This window comes from Gorilla gorilla, chromosome 2 (assembly GCF_029281585.2).
Source record: "Gorilla gorilla gorilla isolate KB3781 chromosome 2, NHGRI_mGorGor1-v2.1_pri, whole genome shotgun sequence".
Lineage (NCBI taxonomy): Eukaryota > Metazoa > Chordata > Mammalia > Primates > Hominidae > Gorilla > Gorilla gorilla.
In genome coordinates, this window is record NC_086017.1 from 108,674,761 (window position 1) to 108,698,242 (window position 23,482).

Sequence of the window (23,482 nt, forward strand, 5' to 3'; positions counted from 1 at the left end):
ATAACTTGTTAGTAGAATAATTCCCTGTAAATAGAATAATTGCTTAAGGCAATTCTCCAAAATCTCCTCAACAAATAATGGTGGTTCTTGATTTAGGAGGAAAGGAAAAAACCACCTGACTGCCAGTTTGACTGAGATGCCAGCTTCCTTCAGGCCTAGCTTTGAAAATCCCACAGTTTACCAGGCTTAGAATTACAGTTTCAGCAACTTCCTCCTGACAGCTGTCAATATGCCTAAGAATTATAATTTAGCCCAGGCGCGGTGACTCATACCTCTAATCTCAGCACTTTGGGAGGCCGAGGCAGGCAGATCACCTGAGGTCGAGAGTTTGAGACCAGCCTGACCAACATGGAGAAATTGTCATTGTCTTTAGTAAACTTATAGGGATTCTGGAATAGCAAAGAAGCAGACAGTTAACGGGAAGGAGAAACAAGTGATTTTTTTTAAAAAAATTATTTACTACTTTAAAAAGGTTAAATGTAAAGTCTTTCATTAGTTTCACAAAATGTATCTTCCTCATTTGGAAAGCAACCTGTTATGCTTTGAAGAGAGTGAGCAAGTAAAAAAGGGAGATAATTGTCATATTTTCCTGAGTGTGAATTAGATACTTTTGCTGTAAGTCTAGCTATGACTTTCAGGCTGCTATTACAGGATTTTCTTTGAAGAATGATACATGTCTTTGGTTGACCTTTGTAGTATCAAGTGTATCAAATTTATCTAGAATAGAGCGTATCCGTATGTGTTACCTAGAGGCTTAATAAACCTTCACATAATGAGTAATTATGTATTGGGCTAAAATCTGTAAAACCTTTTCAGATTTTCGATATGTATGCCTACTTCCTTAAATATTTGAAATTTTTAGATATTTTACTTTTCTTCTTACTGTTCTTTGGATTATGTACCTTTGGTATATAGCGTAAGCTGTAGATCCTATGTATAATTACAAAATGCATGAAGTTAATACTCCCTTTTCTCTGTTTAGCTTGTGAAAATTCAAATGATATAGAATAAAAATGCGATGGTAACTTCCTTGTGAAAGAAAACTAAGTACAAAATTCTCTTCCTCCTATTGTTAAATACAATGTGGAGAAAAAGATTTTTAATTTTTAATTTTCCACCTTCAGCTTATTATTAGCTATATGCTTTTAGGCATTTCTATTTACTAGGGAAAAATTAAAAATTAAAGGACAACTTTATGTTCTTAAGATTATTTAATTTGTCGGGCACGGCGGTGGCTCACGCCTGTAATCCCAGCACTTTGGGAGGCCGAGGCGGGCGGATCACGAGGTCAGGAGATCGAGACCGCCCTGGCTAACACGGTGAAACCCTGTCTCTACTAAAAATACAAAAAAATTAGCCAGGCGCGGTGGTGGGCGCCTGTAGTCCCAGCTACTCGGGAGGCTGAGGCAGGAGAATGGCGTGAACCCAGGAGGCAGAGCTTGCAGTGAGCCGAGATAGCACCACTGCAGTCCGGCCTGGGCAAAAGAGCCAGACTCCATCTCAAAAAAAAAAAAAAAAAAGATTATTTAATTGTGTGGACTCAACTATACTCCATGAAAGAATGATCTAAAACATAATGTTGGCATGACTTAACCTTTTAAAAATGGAAAGTTTAAAAAAAGGCAGAGGGAGTGTAGCTCATTAGTACCTGAAGGGACTCACTATAATATATGAAGCTGAACTTGTAACTTTGATTTCCTATTCTTTAAATATAGTATAATTGTCTAGTCTAAAGAATGTATGTTTTAATTACAAGTATATAATATTTCTACCTCCAGTGCAGCATATTAGTTAGAAATTTAAACCAGTGCATGTAACTTAATATAAATTAACTTAACCAACTTCTTGAAAGTACTCAGAAAGCCCTAAAAAATATAAAACAATGATTCCCACTGCCTACCCTGCAAAGGACCCCAATACCAAAAGGTATTATTATAGTGAGTTGAAATTTAATGGACTTTTTCTGTGGTCTATTAGAAGTCCTTTTGGATCAAAAGTTGCATTGATGCAGGATAAAATGCTTTGAGGTTTGATTAAGAGAGAGTTGGCAGTAAGAGGACCTAAATTTACTATACTAGAATGAATTTCTGATCCTTTTCTCTTATTTCCACTGACCATGAACATTTCTTGGTATTGATTTCTTCAGAATTACTTTTGTGATCTTTTGCAAAAAGAAACATTGTAGCCTGTTGACAGTAGGTTTTAGGTATGAAATGTTAAAACTTTGAAAAAAAAACCTGTCATTTTTTCAGACTCTGTATCTTCATATGTTGTTCTGAAAGGCTTTTGTATTTTCTGAATAACTTACATATTTTGATATGGCATTTTACCAATAGCATTCATTTACCTATTTTTGCTTCTTGCCTATTTTCATGGACTGGTTGCCTTATCCAACTTTTTTCTTTCATTGTTTTGTTTTATTTTTATATTTGCCATTCATTCATTCATTCATTCAACTTTTGGGGTTTTGTTGGTAGTTACAAATTAAATGTTTAATATTATTATCATATAGCTTACTTTGAATAAAACATGATACATTATTAAAATTGGTATGAAGTATCACTACATTATGAAGCAGAAAATGTTTGGTACAAAACATTTTTTTCCATATTGCATGTAACAATAGGAAGATTCATATGTAAGAACAGAATTTTGTACTTAGTTTTCTTACACATAGAAGTTGACATCACATTTTTATTAGATATTTATGTCATAGTTGGCTCTGTGCAAGAGGCTTACATAGAGAGATTAATAAAAACAATACATTGGGCTCTGTCTTCATAAGGATTAGATTTTTTAAAAATACCAATAGGGAAAGACCCAAATGTCAAATAATGGTATCTTGTCCAAGTTTTGACTTTGTTTCATAACAGTCCTTGATCTAGCCTGAAATTCATGCAGCAACTAAAACCATTTTTGGAACACAAAGCTTTTCTTTATGCATCTCCTTTAGTGCTTTATAATGGACAGTAAAAATAAATGAATATAACTAACATAATTTTTTCCAATACTGGTGCATTAGTATTTTAAGGGGCCAGGAGATATATAGGTTGAAATGAATTATTTCAGCTAAAATTTAAGAAGTATTTAAGAGACACAGTTGGTGAAGTTTTTACATGTCAAAAGAGATATACTTTCTCTTTTATCAATTAGACAAATCTAGAATTCTTAATGTAACTGCTTTAAAGTTGGCAATAAAATTTATTTTTTAGGTATTGGAATACTGATAACTGAATTTCTAAATTATTCATGTGTATTTCACGGTAATGGTTTGGTTAATCATATGTTTAATCAGAAAAAAATCAAGTAGAACACACATCAGATTTTTCTACCATACTGTTTTTTAAAAAATAATTTCAACTTTTATTTTAGAGTTGGGGTGCATATGCAGGTTTATTACATGGAGATAAATTGCATGTTGTGAGGGTTTGGTATACAGATTATTTCGTCACCCAGGTAATGGACATAGTACCTGACAGGTAGTATTTTAGTCCTCACCCTCTTCCCATCCTCCCCACTCAATTAGGCCCCAGTGTTTATTGTTCCCTTCTTTGGGTCTATGTGTACTCAACGTTTACCTTCCACTTATATGTGAGAACATGTAGTATTTGGTTTTCCTGTGTTAATTCACTTAGGATAATGGCCTCCACTGCATTCATGTTGTTGCAAAGGACACGATTTTCTTCTTTTTTATTGCTGCATAGTATTCAATGGCATATATGTACCACATTTTCTTTATCCAATCTACCATTGATGGACATCTAGGTTGATTTCATGTTTTTGCTATTGTGGATAGTGCTGTGATAAACATATGAGTGCATGCTATTTTTTATAGTCAGGAAATTGAAAGGTAATTAGAGTTCAAAATTTAAAACATTTTGATTATCACATATAAGAATTAAGACATTCTTTTGAAATAGATTACTTAGCAGTAAGTATCATTCCTTTACTTATTCATTAATTCATGAGAAGGTATTAAGCATATACAACTTGCCAAATCTTGTGTGGGGCACTTAAAAACAGAAAGATGATTAGGACACAGTACCTTCCCTCAAATAGCCACCAGGCTAGTGGGGAAAATAAATAAGTGCATAGATCTTTATGATTTAATGTGACAAATGTTGTGCTCTGTGCACCCAGAGATCAAAGACTAACTGTCCATCTTAGTAGTAGAGGGATAGGTTTGCAGTGGAAATTATTTGTGTGCTGAGTCTTAGAGGGCATTAGAGTTTCCTTCTGATGCTGGCATTAAAGGGCAGAGAATGATGTGTGTAATTGGCTATAAGATAGTATGGCATGATGTGAGAACTCGTAGTGGTAGATTCTCCAAAGGAAATTGGGTGCTGAGAGCATCAGGATCTTTATACTGGGGTTAGTTTTCTATACTTACTCTAGACATCTTTTTTGATTTTTGCATTTGCCCAAGCAGTTTAATACTCACTATACTAAATGAATATTTGAAGAACTGAACACAGAGAATTTTAATGCAGTTTTGTCATTTATTGAGTTAACAAATACATACTGAGTGTTTACTGTGGGCTAGACATTTTGCCATCTGTTTTCATTTAAAACGTTTCCAACTTACGTGCTAAACATTGCTGTTCAAATTCACATCTAAGAGTAAAGGAATAGAAGGTCATTATGATGCTTTAATGTGGTGAAGAAGTCAGTGATGTATCCCTAAACTCGTAGTAATATGAGGCCCAAAGTCAAGCTGGTTACTTAGAGTCAGACACTCCTTTGAGATTAGAACTAGGACCCGAGGCTTGGACTCATATTCTGTTAACCACAGTCAGAGGTATGTATGTAATCAGGTAAGAAGGAGTAATTCTAAGGAGGTCAAACGTTCTTCATGCTGCATTGACATTCAGGTGCTACTTGTTAAATTTTTATTATTTTTATTAAAGGTAAATTTAAAGCATTCTAGGATTTACTCCCCAAATTGGTACATATTAAGGGAAGTGGTGTTTAAAAGATGTACTTTTACCACAGTTGCTGGGATTAGTATTAAGTATTATTAATTATATTTCCTGATACTCTCATGCTTTCTTTTTACAGACAAATCGATGGTAAACCAGAGAAGCCTTCAGTAACATACGCAACATATCGAGGCCCAAGACACATTAGGAAATATTTAAAGCAACAGACAGGCTTGGCAACTGTGAATACCTTGGACAGAGAAAATGAAAGTTCTGACTCTAGTACAAACAGACACATTGACCCTGGAAGTGAGATTGAGGCTGGGGTACTGCCACTGTTGTTATCAGCTAGTACAGACTCATCTATGAAAGGAAATCTACTTGAAGGCCCATTAGAAGACTCTGATTGTAGAAAAACAAGTTTCAACAAGGAAAATTCTTTGACAAATAACCCAGAACTGCAGAATATTGCCTCTTCCAATAGTCTTTTAAATAAAAATGCTTGGGAGAGTATTGAGAGAAATAGGTCATCCCCTTCTTCTGTGACTAACTCCAGCTACGATGGAGAATCTGACTCACAGCACCATTTAAGTTGTGAACCGGTTTCTCAGACTAACAGAAATTTGGTATGTTCAGCATTGTTAACAGGAAGTAACCATCGCAAAGTCCCTTGCAGCCCAGATCTTCAGAGAGTAACTACAACAGAAAATATGATAAAAGAAAACAGCACTGTGATGAGTAATAGGACACTGGTGCAAAGAGAGGAGTTTGTTGAGCCTCAGGGCCCTGCTATTTCTGATTTCTCTTGTAGTAAATCTGATGGGAGTGACACTACTGAACAGGAAAGTACAAATTTGCCAAGTCCAAATAAATCAGTTAGGCATGAAGATCTGCAGTTGCCAGAGAGTGAGTGTTCTGACAAGCAAACCATAGATAACTCATCAAAGCAAGCTGCCACTCACACCAATGTCATTGCTCTTCAGAGACATGCTGTGACAGACACAGAATTTGTAAATGAAGGAAAGAGATTGTCTGCCCAAGACTCACAGAAAAATGTGGCTGTTAGAGAAATCAGGCGAGAAACAGAAAGTGCCTCAGCTGGTGAATCCATAGCTTCAAGTCATGTAAAAGCTCCAGAAGATAAAATTGAGTCATTGCCCAAAGATACTGACCAATACTTTGAAACCAAAGCCAAAAAGCTTGATTTTAGGTCACATGATAAAATTCCTCATATTAGAATGAATAAAAAAGACCTGGCCTCTTTAAATTACATCAGTGAATCAGCAGTTGTAGCAAGCTTAGGAAATGAAAATGCACCTGAGTTGAAATTTGAACTTAATAGAAGTCACATTTCAGAAACTCCTCTTGACTCTGAGAGTCCTCAACAAGCTGAAGTATCACCTGATGCTAAAACATCTCTTAGCCTTGACTGTAAAAAACTAAATTTCAATATTTCACCTCCTACCTTTGTTTCTGGAGTTGGGATGCTGAGCAAGTTGGATATTCCTGATTTAATGAATGAGGGTTCTCCTGTGCCCACTGAAACTGGGAATGTCAACATTGTTGGTATTTCCTATCAGCCTAGGAAGTGTAAAGAAGAAAATGTGAAAAACCATGTTGAGGCTGCAGGCAGGAAGAGTCCTCCTCCTTCCTTTTGCCTTGAATATACATCTGCAATTTTTGAATTCAAAGAAGTTCTTTCTAATAGTGAAAAATGCCAGGTTCTTCCAGGTTCTGAAGCCAGTGGCCCTCACTTAACTGGGATGGAGCTATTGAGCTTTGACTCTGGAAACCTCTCTAAGGATTGCAGTTCCATTTTATCTCAAGACCCTAATAGAGTAGAGTTAGTGTCTTCAAACACTAAAGCAAATATGAGCATAATAGAGAAGTCTGATTCTCTTTCCTTGGAAGCCAAAACTGCTAACATTGTATCAAAAGCTGAAATTGATGGTCAGAAGAATGTTCTTGTGGAGTCACATTCTGGAAGAGGAAAAACTATATCCTTGTCCAAGGTATCTCTTTCAAAAGTGGAGCCCAGAAACATTTCTCAGGATAAAATGTCTTCTTTTCCATTGAAAATTACCCGTGTTCCAGAAAAGCCTATTTTGTCAGAATTAACCTTTCTAGAAGTTGAACAGGGCAGAAGTTTTCAATCAATTAATCATAATGAGATAGGAGAGAAATGTTCAGATGCTGGCCTTAAAGAGAATTGCCAAGCTGAGCTTTCTCCTGCTGCCTCCAAATATGAAGATAAACCAGAACCAGAGGTAGATGCCTTAGGCTCTCCTCCTGCTCTTCTTAAAAGTAATATATCTTGGATTTTACCACCTATTCATGATGAAAAAATCAGTAGGCAAATGGCGCAGAATTGTGAAGCTCACACTTGTATGATTCATCAATCTTTGGATATTTGTGGGACTAAAAAGATTTCTGGTCACTCAGAAATGGCGGAACTCAGCTTAACTAATATTTCCCCTAAATTCCAAGAAACTGGCAGCACGAAAGTACATTCACCTTTTCTGGATTCTGATTCCAGTTTGGAAAAAAATTCTGCATCTGAGGACTCAAGCTTCCTTAAAGTACCTTCTGTGCTGAAATTGGAAAAGAAATCCTCATCTTACAGAAAGAAAGAGAACATCCATTTTTTAAATGGTGGTATTGATAGTGTGTCATCTTCCTCTAGTTACCCTGAAGAAGTTAGCATGATAGTAAATTCACATAAGCCCCAAAATAATTTGGATTCTATACAAGTTACCAAAGATCTCACACATGAAGATACCTCCATAACTAACCTGTTGTACCCTACTACCTCTTATTTGGAATTTGAAACGTCTGTCTTAATTGGGACAGAAGTAACCCCATTTCAGGAACATTTTGGGATTTATACTGGGAAGATATCCATTGATTTCCCAACTGCTGCCCAATTTGACAATCTCGTGGAAGCAGAGACTGGAGCAGTTGCTGGGCCTGCAGCGTCAGTTAACAGCTCAGGCCAACAGTGTTCTGAAGCCTCTGCTGAGCACATAGAAGCCAGGAGAAGAGCACATGACCAACTTTTGGACCTCGAAAGTAGTTTACTCAAAAAGGCCGATACATTGATTGGTGAGATTTTTAATTCTGTCAGGGAAGAACTAAAATTCAAACACACAGTGAGTACCTGCCAGGAGCATATAGCCATAGAAGGTATAATGAATCTGGGTACCCTGAAAGAAGACATCTCTGAGAAAAACCCATCAGAAGTGACACTAACAGAAATACAACAGACAGAGGGTTTGGAAGAGCAAGGCATGGAAAACATGTCAGAAGTCAAAGAGAAGCCCTGTGTTTCACCAACAGTTGGTGAGAAGAGTCTTCTTGTTGATCCTGATAGTATGAATGTATCTTGTTTGTTAGAAGATAAAGCTAGGGAATTAGTCAATGAGATTATTTGTGTAGCCCAAGAAAAATTGAGAAATGATACTTTTGAAGATACTGAGGATACTTGGGATTCTGAACTTCAGGCTAATACTTCAAAAATTCTGAACAGTGATAGTGTTAAGCCACATGATGTAGTTAGAGAGTTCTTGGTTTCAGAACAGCCAGTAAATCAAAGCACACAAATTAGTGAAAGTAAAGTATTAAATGAATTCTTCTCCCTAAGTAACTTAGCTAGTGGCACAGAGTCAATTAAGGGAGGAGAAATTGTTCTCTACCAAAAATCCCTATTTTCTGGAAATGGATCTGGACTGTCTGATAGTATAAATTTGCAGGAATCAGATACGGTTTTACTAGCTGAAGACATGTCACATAAACGGTTAGATGATAGGGTAAAAACACATTTATTTCGCAGTGAGGACTGTAATGAGACAATGGAAATAGAGAATGTGGATAATAACAAAACTGAGACAGAGGACAGAAGAACTCTTGTATTAAATTTCAAATGGCCTCCGCTTGTGAATGATGGCATCCATGCACCTGGTACATCTAAAAGCAGTTTGTCTGATAGCCTTGTATGTATATCTGAAAAAAACTTGCCAGGACACAGTAAAAACACACCTCTTGCAATGTCAGAAGTAGGGAAAGTACACAAGAAGGATAATGAAATAAATATAGGGAAAATTGAACTTATACCTTCCATGTTAGAAACAGGGAAAACAAACAAAAAGGATGCTGAATTGAATATTCTGAAATATGAGGCAGTCCCTCCTATGATAGAAATGGGAAGAATACATAAAATGGATGCTGAATTGAATGTCACGAAAACTGAGCCAAAAGCTAATGTTTTTAAAATGGGAGAAGTATACCAAATGGATGCCGAGAGCTGTATTGAAAAAACTGAGGGATCAGCTATCATTTTAGGAATGGAAAAAGCTTATAAGACGAAGGATACTGAAGGGGATATTGGCAAAATTGAGGTGATACCTATGATGCCAGAAGTGAAAAATATCCACCAAAAGGATGCTGAAGGGGATATTGGCAAGACTGGGACGATAGCCTTGTCAGAAGTGGAAAATATCCACCAAAAAGATGGTGAAGGGATTAGTGAAAAGGCTGAAGTGATACCCGTTACATTAGCAATGGAAAATGCTTACCAAAAGGATGCTGAAGGGGATATTGGAAAGGCTGAAGTGATGCCTGTGAGGTTAGAAATGGAAAATACTTACCCAAAGGATACTGAAAGAGATAGTGGCAAAACTGAGGTGATGCCCCTTGCATTAGAGGTAGTAAATACTTACCAAAAAAATGCCAAAGGTTTTACCGGGAACACTGAGGGGTCTATGTTGAAAATGGAAGCTACTTACCAAAAGACTGCTGAAGAGGTCATTAAGAATACTGAAATAGTACCATGTGTGTTAAAAGTGAAGGAAGCACACGAGGCAGCACCTGCCCCCTTAGAAATGGAAAAAGCATGCAAGAGAGATGTTAAAGAGACTATTGGAGCAACTGTGTCCACACCCTCTGTGATAGAAATGGAAAAAATATCCCCAGAAGATTGTGGTGAAAATATTGGGAAACACAAAGTGTTACCCGCAGTGGTAGACATTGAGAAAATACATGGAACAGGACTAGGATTGACCACTAAACAAGGGGAGGCCATGCCTCCTGCATTTGAAAGTAAAACACCACAAGAATATGCTGAAGGGAGTGTTGAAGAAACAAAGGAAGAGCCTACTGAAATAAAGGAAGGCTTGATAGCACATGAAAATAGACTTCCTATACATTTCAGGGGATATGAATCCCCTACATTAAGTAAGGATTATGAGGGCTACCCAGCCCCAGCAATGCCAGATTTTCAACCTGGGGATACCACAGTAAGACTAGACAAAAGAATGTCTCTTACTGCAATATATGACAAGAGGAGAGAGACAGATTATAGTGGTGATAAAGGATATAATTTAGCTTTTGTTTCTCAAGATGAACAAGAAAATTCTTCCTTTACTATATTATACGAAGAGCCCCTTCAAGAGGAGGACAAGTATGCTTCCGCAGAAGCAAGACAAACACAGTCTGTCTTGTTTCGTGATACGTCCGCTGACAGCATGCCTGTACTGGCATGTGAAAGGTCTGAGAGTAGAACTGACCTTGTCCATCACTTTGAAAAAGGTACTAAATTAGGTGAGACATTTGATAGTGATAGTTCAGAAATGTTCTTATCAGTGGAGGCCAAAAGGTACAAAATTTATCCTTTAGCATTGTCTCCCATTTATGAGGATGACAGCTCACAGGAGGACATTCTATCTAGTGAGGTTTCACCTGGTCACCATGGCCCCAGGAAATCAGGAGAGAGTGAAAACCAGTCCTCTTCTGTTTTATCCCTTCTCCAGTCAGTGTCAGAACGTTTAAAGATGAATTTTGATGAAGATGACAGAGAGGCAGCTGATGAGGAAGAAGAGGAGGAGGAGGCAGTAGTATTGCATAAAGGAGGTCTGAGAGCTGGAGGTGGGGAGCATGTTACCTTCCAGTTGCCAGATCCTTCCATCACATTTTACCCTGATGACCAGGAGAGCATTGGAATTTCTAAGAATTCATATGTGATGCCAAATGAACCTACTACCTCCAATCTGCAAGTTGGTCTGTGGCCAGAAAAGACCTCGTTTCTCCAGAAATCTGACCTTACTTCTAAACTACATTCTTCTTTAAAGAGTGTTTATCATCAGTATCTGCAGACTTCCCAAAGTCATTCCTCAGAAAAAGGAGCCAGATTTGGTGGAATTTTTCAGGAACCAGTGTCAAAATATTTCCGTGTTCAAGACAACCCAGTCAGATTGAGCCCATTTATAGAGGTAAGTTATTTTGTTTATTATATTAATAATAGTTATTAAAGCTTTGGGTCATGAAATTATCTAAAGGCTTATTAAGAAAAGTCAATGTTTTGGCCAAGCATGGTGGCTCATGCCTGTAATCCCGGCACTTTGGGAGGCCGAGGCAGGTGGATCACGAGGTCAGGAGTTCAAGACCAGCCTGGCCAAGATGGTGAAACCTTGTCTCTACTAAAAATAAAAAAAAAATTAGCCGGGCATGGTGGCGGGCGCCTGTAATCCTAGCTACTGGGGAGGCTGAGGCAGAGAATGGCTTGAACCTGGGAGGCAGAGGTTGCAGTGAGCCAAGATCGCACCAATGCACTCCAGTCTGGGCGACAGAGTGAGACTCCGTCTCAAACAAAACAAAAAAGAAAATGTTTTGAGGTTGTAGAAGTTGTATAAAGTTTGTTTCATAAAAATATCAGATTTATTCTTTGGTTGAAATATATCATAACTCATGTATTTTAGCTGGACTACTTAGAAAAAAAAATTGCTTGGTCAGAATTTAAAAAGCATAATACTGAAGCAAGGTTATTTTGAAGTCTTTTGCTAATATTTTTCAAACTAAATTAAGTGACAACATTCCAAATTTCTCAAGGTACTGTATGTGGGAAAATTGTCACTTTGCATTTAGCTTATTAGTTTCATGAAAAATCTTTCTGTTAAGTAAAATTTTTAAGTATTTGACAGCAGCCTCGCACTACAACAACTCATGTTGTTCTTCATGCAACGCAGGGCAGTGAGCAACCTAAATCAAACAAAAGAACTGAAAACATTATAGCTGGAAAATGTTTTGAATTCAATTACAGTTTTCTTTGATTTAGAAATATTTAAATATTTAATGTAGAATGCTTATTAAATATGGGACTTTCCTTTCTGGCATTTCCAAGATCATGGTACTTTCAAGAAAAAGATACAGGATGTCCAAGGCCTGTATCTTTACCTTAAACAATCTTCATGGCAAATAGTAATACTCAAAGACCAACCAAAACCTTGCAAAGCAAAGTCATTTTAAAAGAAATGATAGGATTTGAAGAAATATTTCATTCATGGTTCTCCACTGCCTACCAAATCAAGTGGCACCTCTTAACTCTACATTATAAGGCTCCCAAGTTCTGTTTTGCCAACCTTGTCTCCCCACACTCTGGGTGCACACTCTGTGTTTCCTACCAGTACACTTTTCCCCAGGATGGTTCTCTTCCTAGAATTTCTTTATTCACTATCCCATCACAACCTGCCACATTTTCCACTCACTGAAATATTGTTTTTCAAGGTCCCTCAATACTACTTCCTCAGAAATGCCTCTTTGAACTTCTGTATGCCCTCACCTCCATGCTGGTGCCGTTTCCATAACCTAGTGTTTTCCTTATATTTTACCTGTGAATGTAACTTAGTCCCCTGGCTTAGTAGAGCTATGCAAATATGATCATCTGTTTGCCCATTCTAAGCTATGTACTTCTTGAGGGCAGAGACAATGTGTTAATTTCCTATATATTTGTATTTATATCACTTGCATCTAGAGAAGCACCTTGCTCATAATGATCACTAACTAAATATGTGATAAATTGGATACAAGACTAAGAAAATGAATTATGCATCTTTTCACCGATGTTTCTTAAAGCTTACTTTTCCACTTTTATTATTTCAGAATGTTGACAAACAAACTCTGAGATGTAACCCAAGACCTGGGAAGGTAAGGATAACTTTCTCAAACTAAGATAAAGGTTAAACATTAGGTAACTTTCAGGCTTGAGGAATTTAATATAAGTGACTTAGAAAATGATTTTATTCAAGGATTTAACATCTAAAGTAACATTTGCTTTTGTATATTTAGGATATTTATTTCTATGTTCTAGGACATTTTAGAATTTAAAATACATTCTAAAAATTAGTTATTGTAACTACTTACTGCTATTTACTGTGTTGCAGATGGTTATCTATGATCTCCATGAAAGTACATATAAACAAGAAGTCTACTGTAATATTCCTGATGCTACATCATGGTCTTTTCCAAACGGAGTTCTAATAAAAGTTGTAAGGGGCTGGTAAGAAGTTTCTTAAAATTTTATAGCATATTTTCTTAAATTAAATGTGTCTTCTTGCTGTTAGTGCTTTTTTTTCTATTTTTTATTGGAGTCATATTCTCCTTCCTCTACTTTCCGACAGAAGATTTTGAAACATTATTATTAGTGTGTTATAACTTAATTGTTCTTTTTATTTACTATGGCATAAAATACAATTTGTTTTTAGTGCTTAAGCCAGTAAGTTGCAAGACCTAATCTATACAATCAATACCATTCTGTAACTGCATTATTAGCAGGATAGATTTGGCAAGTTTGGGTGAATGCTTCAGTTGAATGAAGCATAGCTTTGAAAATGAGTTCAGAATTTGTGGGATGCTGAGGAATGTGAAGGCCACATAGTTAAAGTTGTTTGTATAGCTGACTTGCTCAAGAAGTGAAGGAATCTTTGTATGGTCTAAAAATGAGGGGCAACCCCATCTATTTATTATGGACCATGACCCATGGACATGCTGGAGCCAGAATTTATCTGTCCAGTGTTTAGGCTACCCAGGTCAGCATTCATGTCTTAAATCATATGGTGTAATCTCATCTTCATATAATAAAATGGGACATGTGTCCTGTGTTATTCAGCAACAAGAAAATTAGAAGTATAATTTGGAATTGTTGCACTACACTGTTGTTTTTTATGCAACTGTATAGTTTCGTATAGATCACATCTATAAAGAGCATACATACATAAATATAGACATAGAAATATATTGTGGTACTATGTTCAGAAAGTATTTTTATTTCCAAGGTATATGCACTTTTATTTTTTCTTTATTGTTCGCCTGTACTTAAATTAGCATATATCATTGTTTCAAAAAATAGGGTTATATGCTAATAGTGGAAGATATCCCAGCTTAAAAAATTTAGGTAGACAAAATGGTCTGTGACTTATATGCCTTATTTCTTAGAAAATTAAATATAACTCATCATTGCATTTCTCTTTGTTTAGCTGGATTTTATATGAGAAACCACATTTCCGAGGTCAGAAATGTGTGCTAGAAGAAGGGGAAAAGGTGTTAAATTGTGACTGGGTTCTTCAGAACAGAAGGCATCCACAAAGAAACTTTATATTGGGTTCTCTCAAACGTGTCTTAAAGGTAACAACTGTAGATTTTTCTATTTTTTATTTGATTTTATTTATCATATAGTAAACCTGTGCTATGGCCTGGCAATGTTTACAAATCATTGCTAATTTTTGTGCTGTTATTAATCTTCATTACCATATTGATAATCTTTTGAATTTATGCAAATAGAGTGAATGGCAATTAAAAATATTAACCAGAGGTAATCTAGTTTATAAAATGTTACATGGGCCGGGTGTGGTGGCTCATGCCTGTAATCCCAGCACTTTGGGAGGCTGAGGCGGGCAGATGACCTAAGATTGGGAGTTCAAGACCATCCTGGCCAACATGGTGAAACCCTGTCTCTACTAAAAATACAAAAATTGGCCGGGCGTGGTGGTGCAAGTCTGTAATCCCAGCTACTCTGGAGGCTGAGGCACAAGAATCACTTGAACCCAGGACACGGAGGTTGCAGTCAATCAAGATCACGCCACTGCACTCCAGCCTGGGCGACAGAGTGAGATTCAGTCTCAAAAAATAATAATAAATAAACATATAAAATGTTACATGATGTACTATATATATTTTTATAGCATTATACTATTGCTATTAAAATATGCTAATAGGAATAGTATTCTCCTATAATAGTATACTATACACTATACTATAATAGTATACTACTATATTAGTATGCTACTACTCCTACTGTAATACTCCTAGTAGTATATAATAGTATAGTATTGGCTGGGCACTGTGGCTCACACCTGTAATCCCAGCACTTTGGGAGGCTGAGGTGGGTGGATCACTTGAGGTCAGGAGTTCAAGACCAGACTGGCCAACATGGTGAAACCCTGTCTCTACTAAAAATACAAAAATTAACCAGATGTCATGGTGGGCAGCTGTAATCCCAACTTCCCAGGAGGCTGAGGCAGGAGAATCACTTGAACCTGGAGGGCAGAGGTTGCAGTGAGCTGAGATCATGCCACTGCACTCCAGCCTGGGCGACAGAGCAAGACTCTGTCTAATAATAATAATAATAATAATAATAATAATAATAATAGCAGCACAGTATTACAGAATACTCCTAATTAGTATACACTGTTCCTAATTAGAAGTATACTATTCAGGAATCTTAGAGATTCCTTATTGATTTCCAGATATATCTTTTTCTAGTGTAGATTGCTACTGCTTAGTATAGATGTGTGTGCATGCATGTGTGTGTGTTAGGGGAAATAGAGGATTGGAATAGGAAGGGAAGGTATTTTTTATTTTTCTGCTTAGAAAATATTAATACTAAGATGAGAAGGGTCTTCCAATATAATAAAATATTTTGTAAGAAGTTCTGTGGTAGTATAGAGGAGGGGTTAATTAGTGATAAGGACATCTTAGATAAGGACAGAATTCTCCTCACATGTATTCTTAAGATTTCCTTCATAATATGTGATACAATACAGTTACTCATGTGACAGTAATGGATATATGTAGTTTTCAAGTTATGGAGATTTCATTTATATACATAAAAAGTATAAATTGAGATGAAAACTATCATGATGACTTGGATTGTTATTATTAAACTCTTGACAGTGGTCTATAGCATTCAGAGAACTTAAATATAGCCTACAGAAAAACTCAAGTTATAAAGGTGTCTGCACGTATTTTATGTGAATCAATACTGTCTGCAAAGCTGTAGGCAAACCTATATTTAACAATATTTGTGTCTGCTTTTGAGCCAATACTGTGGTGTGCACAGGGAATAGAAATACAAGTGAGATATGGTTCCTTACTTCAGGTTGCTTAAAGACTCAGGGAGAGCAGCTGAGTCACATGATTATATGATGTGAGAAGCGTTCTCCAGGGCCCTCTGGGCACACAGAAGAAACAACTCACCTTTGGGAAGAGGCGTGTCACCTGGAGGAGGTGGCACCTGTTTGGAATGTTGCAAGGACTAACAGGAGTTAAGCAGTCTGGGAGATATGAGGGAGTTCCTGGCAGAGCCACTTTTGTCAGATACAGAGGTGAGCTTTGGTGGCCTAGTATACTGCAAGGAGATTAAGATGGCTGAAGTGGAGAGAGCAATGTCCATTTTCACTGAAAGATTTAACTGCAGTCAGTTCAGTTCTGCAGATAACCATTTGAGTGCTCACTCTATTAACTCAACTAGAAATTCCTTGAAAAAATGACTAGTTAGTTCGTAACTGGACTCTTCTAAGATTTATATCACTTGTGGTTTTGTGCTTTCTTTGTGAAATCAGGCACTGTGCCAAGGCCTAGTGGGAAAAAAATGAGTAATATATGGCAAACAGCCACCTCTCTCACCCCCCCACCAAAATCAAACAATAAAATCAAACAGATTTAATGTGGTGAGCATAGATATTTGAATGGATATTTGCACGTCCACCATTTGCTTGGAATATATTATAAGAAAGAGTAAGTCAGGCTTGTACTTTTTCTTCTAGTGTTTGTTCTCGGAATCATTTTTTTTTTAGTTGCAGTGTTAGTTCGTGTGTCTCGAACAGGTTAACAACTTTTAGTGAGGAAGGAAAATAAAACTATTGAGCATTGAATGGAAGAGGCATAAGCCTTGTTTAAATATTTTACAAAGTAATAATTAGGCATCAAACTGCTTCCTTTTTCCAATGTTGTCAGAATTCTTCCTATCGATGCTTCACTTTCATGGTGGTTGTTTCCATGACGGATTCACTTCTCTCTATTCTATGCCAACTTTATCTTGTTGAATCATCTTTATGTTAGTTGTTACATTGGTGTAGTCAAGACTTTAATGTCCTTTAAAGATAGTTATTTCATGATGTCTTCACTTTAGAGTACACCACCCAAACATTGTTTATACAACACAATGCAGAGGAAATTTGTTTGTGTGAGACAGTTAGTTACGTATTTTGTTACTGTAACTCAGATCCCTGGGGGGACATTAATATGGAAATACTTGAAATAATGTTACTAGAACTCTATTATTAATAGCATACAAAAGAGCCTTGAGGATTGACAGGTATAGCGAATACCCTCAGTAATCAGTAATTGTAGATTCCAGTTAAGGGTTGTCTTTGTCCCCAGGGAAAATAATTGGGGGTGAAGGTAGTAGGGTGGTGAATCTTGATTCAAGTGCTTTCATTTATAAAATTAGAATAAATGAATATTGCAAATTACTATGTTTACTGTGTATTTAAGGTTTTTTTTTAAAAGATATGACATCTTTCTTATGGTAAGATCTGTTAGATGCAGGACTGAGGTATCTTATATAAGGTAGAGACAAATATATTTTCTTACTGTGTTTGTTTACTGTGATTTTGTTAACTATAAAACTGTCTTCATTCTTACTAATTGCCATAATAGTATAAGTTTGCAAATTTCACTAATATATTTGAAAAGTGTAGCAGGACTACGAAAGTATACAAGGAAGCCATATAAACTTAAATTGTTTTTTGTTTCTAGGTTACTTTAAAGTGCCTTGCAGTTGCTCGTGTTTGACTTTCTTTGTCCATCAAGAATTATACATATGTTTTGCAAAGCATGCCATTTCTGTGAATAGCCACCATGAAGATAGAACTTAACAGTGAAATCTTTTTCAATCAACTAGAGCAAAAATTAGTTTTCTAGTGAAGATAACAGCAAACATATGCCTTCTCATTCTTGTTTATTTTCATTTTTTAGTGATTACACTTTTGCTATTATACTGTTTCCATCTGTGTTGTTGTAGACTTGAATGCTTCTTAGCTTTTCCCTTTTAGAGTACACCACCCAAACATTGTTTGTACAACACAATGCAGAGGAAATTTGTTTGTGTGAGACAGTTAGTTATGTATTTTGTTACTGTAACTCAGATCCCTGGGGGGACATTAATTTGGAAGTATTTGAAATAATGTTACTAGAACTCTATTATTAATAGCATACAAAAGAGCCTTGAGGATTGACAGGTGACTGTTCTAAACATTTCTGCTTATTTTTGAAGTGAAACTTTAGAACGAAGTATACTTTTATACTTTAAAGGATATTTTAGATTATGCTTCTTTAGTATTTTGCATTTTAGAACCAATTTTCTGAAAATGAGATGTATAAACTTGCTTGCTTTTGTATATTAATAAGAATGAGAATTCAGTTTGGGGAAAAGTTGAAAAATCAGAATATTATACTTTTAGAATTGCAAAACTTAAATAGAATTGTTCAGTCTCTTATAAATGCCACTTCTATTATTACATTTACCTATTAAAGCATATGCAGTTGAATCTCACAGTGTCATAGGGGATAATTACTAAAACTTGAGTTGTATCAAGTTCTATCATTAAATACTCATGAGTATTGAGATAGTGTGTTAAGACAGAAATGTACCTGTAATTACAGAGAAGGGAAAAAATAATTGTAATTTTGATTCCCTAAGAAGGGATGAGGTCTTTTTTTGAGTTAGAACTTGACTATTAGAAGAGATTTTTGAAAGTAAGAATACAAAGAATTATTTCTTTAGTTGAGATAGGGGAAACATCTGCAAAGCCTACAGAGGCTGGAGTGGAAGTGGAGATAGCATGAAGACCAATATGATTGCAGAGTTGTAGGAAGTTAGTGTGGATCACTAGTTTGGTGTCCTATTATAGAAAGACAAACAGAAACATGAATTTGATGTGCTTGGGTCTGAAGCCAATGAGTTTCTTGAGGAAAGTGATGTTCTAACAAGTTCAGCTGTTTAAAGAGTAGTAGCTAGTGCTTGACTAGTGGTTGTAAGTAGGCCTGTAATCAAAGTTTGGGCCTAACCAAGGGCTGTGACAGTGGAAATACGTAAGAAGAGATATGCATGAGGGAAATTTTTAAGGAAGGTCTCACAGGACAATGGGTGCATGATTTTTTAAGACTGTGATGGAGTAAAGGGTCAATTTCATAATGCTTTTCTTCTTCAAACCTACTGCACTAGGAAATGGAGTCCTACAGGGAGGAAAACAGATTTCCTTTACCCTCACCTCTAATGACTATTTCTTTTGTCAATGTAAATTAGATAAACACTGAAGAAGGTACTGCTTCTCTACTTGTTTTTTTATATCCCCGATGAGATCAGCTTTTATTTAACTCTCTTCCTCCCTTATGGTTTTATTATATGGCTAAGAAGGAAGGCTTACAGACATTTGGCACTCAAATAGTTTGGTAACTCTGAAATCTGAACTCAATTTGGTAACTCTAAGCATTGCTTAATGGAACGAATCTTTAAAAAACAAAGCAGAAACATTGGGACAATAATTTTTCCATAAAATTTATAATTTTCATGTCATTAACAACTTTTTAGAAAAACTTTTTTTTAAAAAAAAAGGGTGAGGAGAAACAATATTTCCTTTATGTTTTCTTTGTGAAGAAATTCAACTCAATAATGAGAACAGTGTAACTGTATGTCCAGGACATTGAGAAGACTAGACTGTGTGACTCTAGTTGATTTCAAAGCCAAATTATTTTTTTTTCAGGACTGTAGCATTCCAGAGATAGAGCTTTTCCCACAATCTGACCCAGCCTGTTGTCCTGTCTACATACAGAGAGCAGTCCCCAATTTGGAAGAACTGAATATCTCCAAATCTATGTCCTTCACTGTGAAGTCAGGAGTGTACGTATCAGTTCCTTTTTATTATAGTGATTGATGGCCACCAATTTCATATTTCAATAGATGACGTACATATTTCTAAAGTTTCTAGCTAATGTTTATACTCTCAGTCACCCAAGAAAGACTGCAGGGGTTAAAAGATTCTTTGGATCTAATTAGAGCTTTGATATATGACTCACAGGAGCAGGTATAGAATTCTGAGATGTAGTTCTTGATATATGGATCTATTGTCTTTTCATCCAACAAATTCTGTGATTGAGAAATAAAAGCATGTCCCTGGCCTAAAATTTTGGAGCCTGAACTATTTCTAGAGTGTCTAAGTTCTCATAGTCACTGACTGCCTCTGTGGTATCAGGCACATATGGCTTTTTTGTTTATGACTCCTCTGTTCCTGAAAGGCAGATGGTGTTACTCTCATATTATATATGAGTGATTTGTCCCAGGCTACTAGCCGGTAAGCATGGATTTGATACTAGACCTCTCTGGTTCTAGAGGTATCTGTTAGGACTATGGGTCTAAGTTCAGTCTTAGTTCATTCCCAGATTGACTTGACTCCAAACCCTGTGGATATCTGGCTCAACATGAAACCCTCTGCTCCCTCACTGTTTTTGTTTACTTTGATGATGGTTGGTGTACAATTTTGGGGTCACTGTAGGACAACATTTTTGTCTCCCCCACATGTGAATTAGAACTTGTGGGCAGGCCGGCCATGTGTGGTGGCTCACGCCTGTAATCCCAACACTTTGGGAGGCCAAGGTGGGTGGATCACCTGAGGTCAGGAGTTCAAGACCAGCCTGACCAACATGGAGAAACCCCATCTCTACTAAAAAAATACAAAAAAATTAGCTGGGCATGGTGGCGCATTCCTGTAATCCCAGCTACTCGGGAGGCTGAGGCAGGAGAATCGCTTGAACCCAGAAGGCAGGGGTTGTGGTGAGCTGAGATCGCACCATTGCACTCCAGCCTGGGCAACAAGAGCAAAACTCTGTCTCAAGAAAAAACAACAAAAACAAAAACAAAAAACAACTCTTGGGTAGGCCAGTAATTGGCTGTGTCCATGAGGAATGTCTGTAATTATCAAGCTTAGCTGGAAGATGGGTCTTTTGGGAATCCGATTGCAAATACTGTTCCTTAGGCAGCCAATAGAACTGATATTGATTCTGAAAATGTGGCTCAAAATGTAAAACACCTTGTGGAATCCCTACCTCTGATTGTTCCAGTTTAAAAAAGAATGGAATATAGTGAAATTGGTTTTGATTTTCTAATTATTTCCCACTTGAATTAAAGGTGCCACGTGTTTTAGGTATCAGAAAAATAAAAGTAATGCCTAATGATTGGAAAATGTATCAGACTTATTATAGGACAGATAGCTTATTATAGGATGGATAATGTGTGAATGTAAATAACATGGTAACTATTATCGTTATATAATGTCTGGCTCTCACTTTGAGTGTGTTTTACTAGTGTAATTCTGTGATGGAGGATTTTGTTTTTTTATTTTGGTAGCCCTTTTTACTTACAGAACCAGACTAAAGCAGTACTATTATACTTTAACTAACTATCTATTTTTATATAGTTGGCTTGCCTACCCAGATATTAATTTTAAGGGACAAGCTACAGTTCTGGAGGAAGACTATGGGCTCTTTGAGATTTCTACAGCAGAAATGAAATCATTACATCCGCTTCAAATGGTAAGCAAATTTAAAAAGAAGCATTCCTTTTCCCAAGTACCCATGAATCCAAAATTAAATAACCATGATGGTTGCTCATGCATCTCAATCTCAAGTGAATATGTGTACTACTGAATTGGCAAACTATTGTACTGTAGTGCCTTCAGTATTTACAGTATTTCTTTTTTGTTACAAACATTTACTTGAGTGGCAGACTGTTCAATTAAACATTGGCTATGTGATAAACCATTTTTGGTTAGTCCATGCCCCTTAAAAACATAGCCACTAGGACAAACTAAAACATTTTAAGAAATATCACAACGTGGAGTAGCACTTGAAACAAAAAAAACTACAGAATTGGGGTTTTTGTAAGGAAAGAGTTGCTTTTTATGCTGTACAACTTTGAGGTCACAAAGACAGTGCATGTGAGAAAAAGTGTTGGTAGAACTTGGAAAGGTTAGTGTGGTTAGCTCAGTGTTCTAATTTAGAAAGCCCAAATAATTGTAGGGAAGACCTTTGGATTAGCTGGCTAAGGAATCTACTCTGCTGAATGAGATTTCTAAGTTTACTAGCAATACCACTTTTCTTTTTGGGACACTCTGAAGTGGGATTAAATCTTAATTGGTCATGTGTACTCAAGGACTAAAGCTCAGTTTCCTTCCTCATAGTAGTTGTAATCTGGAAAGTGTATCCTTAAGATTTCTTGCCCCATCTACATTGATGAGGAACACTATAACTTGGTTTTCGCTACTATAGAGTTCTGTACTTAAAGTTTAAAATTTAGCACAATTTGAATTTGACTGGTGTGTAATCTTCACTGGTTAGATTTTTATGTAACCTACATATATCACTTTCAGATATTACATTCAAATATTTTAAATATTTACCTGTCTAATATTAAACTATCTTGTCATCTTAAGGGTGGACTGAAAGTGGAAATGCCCATGAACTTAAAGGTAAGTCTTGAACTGATTTTTGTAGGAGGCTAAAGAGTCTCAGGATTAATATTTATTCCAATAATTTTGAAACATTGGAATAAAAAGTACCTCCACATATGATTATACTTAGCTAATGGATTTTGGGGAGATGGGAAGTGAATGCACAAAATGTTTGATGAGGGCCCAACCCTATGGCTGTGAATGGAGAGTGGGATCAGTCTGCAGAGACGGAGGTCTGTACCAATAAATCAGTCAGACTCACTACATTCTGCTACAGGGTGGAAAGGTGATAGGTTTGATTTTTGTTTTGAGGGAAGGGACTTGAGATAGCAGCTAGTTATTAAAGTGGAGATATCTAGCGGGCATTTGGGAGTGATGCTCAGGAACGTGATCAAGGCTGATCAAAAGGAAGTGTAGGTAGCTCTTATCAGGTAGATGGCAGTTTGTAAGTATGAATATCCAAAGGGAAGAGTAGCGGCGAGGCAATGAAAATGGGTAGCAGTGGTGCCAGGATCAAGCAAATTCAGGGAAAGAAAGGAGGAAACAGAATTACAAAGTATGTTTAGAGAGAGAGAGAAGGCAAATCAGTACAGTGATAAAAGATGCAAACAGGCCTGCTTGTAATTAGGTTACAGCACCTCCAGAGGCAGGTATGGAAGCAGGGATTCATTTGTCTTCCTCTTCTCTAAAGCAAGACGCAACTCCTTCAACTCTCCCATTTCTGGGCTTTCTGATTTATGGAACTGACTTCCATTCTCTCAGCCACATAGATGTGGTCTTTTAAAACTTCTTTATCTGAGTGTATCTAATATACTTTGACTGTATGTTGGAATTATACATATTGGAGTTTTTAAAAATGCTTGAGCCTGGGCTACACTCCCAGAGATACTATATTAGTTTGGGCCGTGGTCAACAGTTTGCAAAGAGTCCTAAGTGATTCTATTTGCAGTC

General features: G+C 36.5%; 1 protein-coding gene across 2 annotated transcripts in view; it reads left to right on the forward strand.

Moving 5' to 3' along the window:
• CRYBG3 (crystallin beta-gamma domain containing 3) overlaps positions 1-23,482 on the forward strand; it is a 127,340-nt gene that overhangs the window by 47,131 nt on the left and 56,727 nt on the right. For both annotated transcript variants that reach the window (XM_031009300.3, XM_055383470.2), the window contains 7 exons: positions 5,059-11,182; positions 12,849-12,893; positions 13,130-13,245; positions 14,222-14,369; positions 19,790-19,926; positions 21,500-21,614; positions 22,514-22,549. In XM_031009300.3, coding sequence (XP_030865160.3) covers positions 5,059-11,182; positions 12,849-12,893; positions 13,130-13,245; positions 14,222-14,369; positions 19,790-19,926; positions 21,500-21,614; positions 22,514-22,549 — 6,721 coding nt within the window. The remainder of the gene's footprint in view (positions 1-5,058; positions 11,183-12,848; positions 12,894-13,129; positions 13,246-14,221; positions 14,370-19,789; positions 19,927-21,499; positions 21,615-22,513; positions 22,550-23,482) is intronic.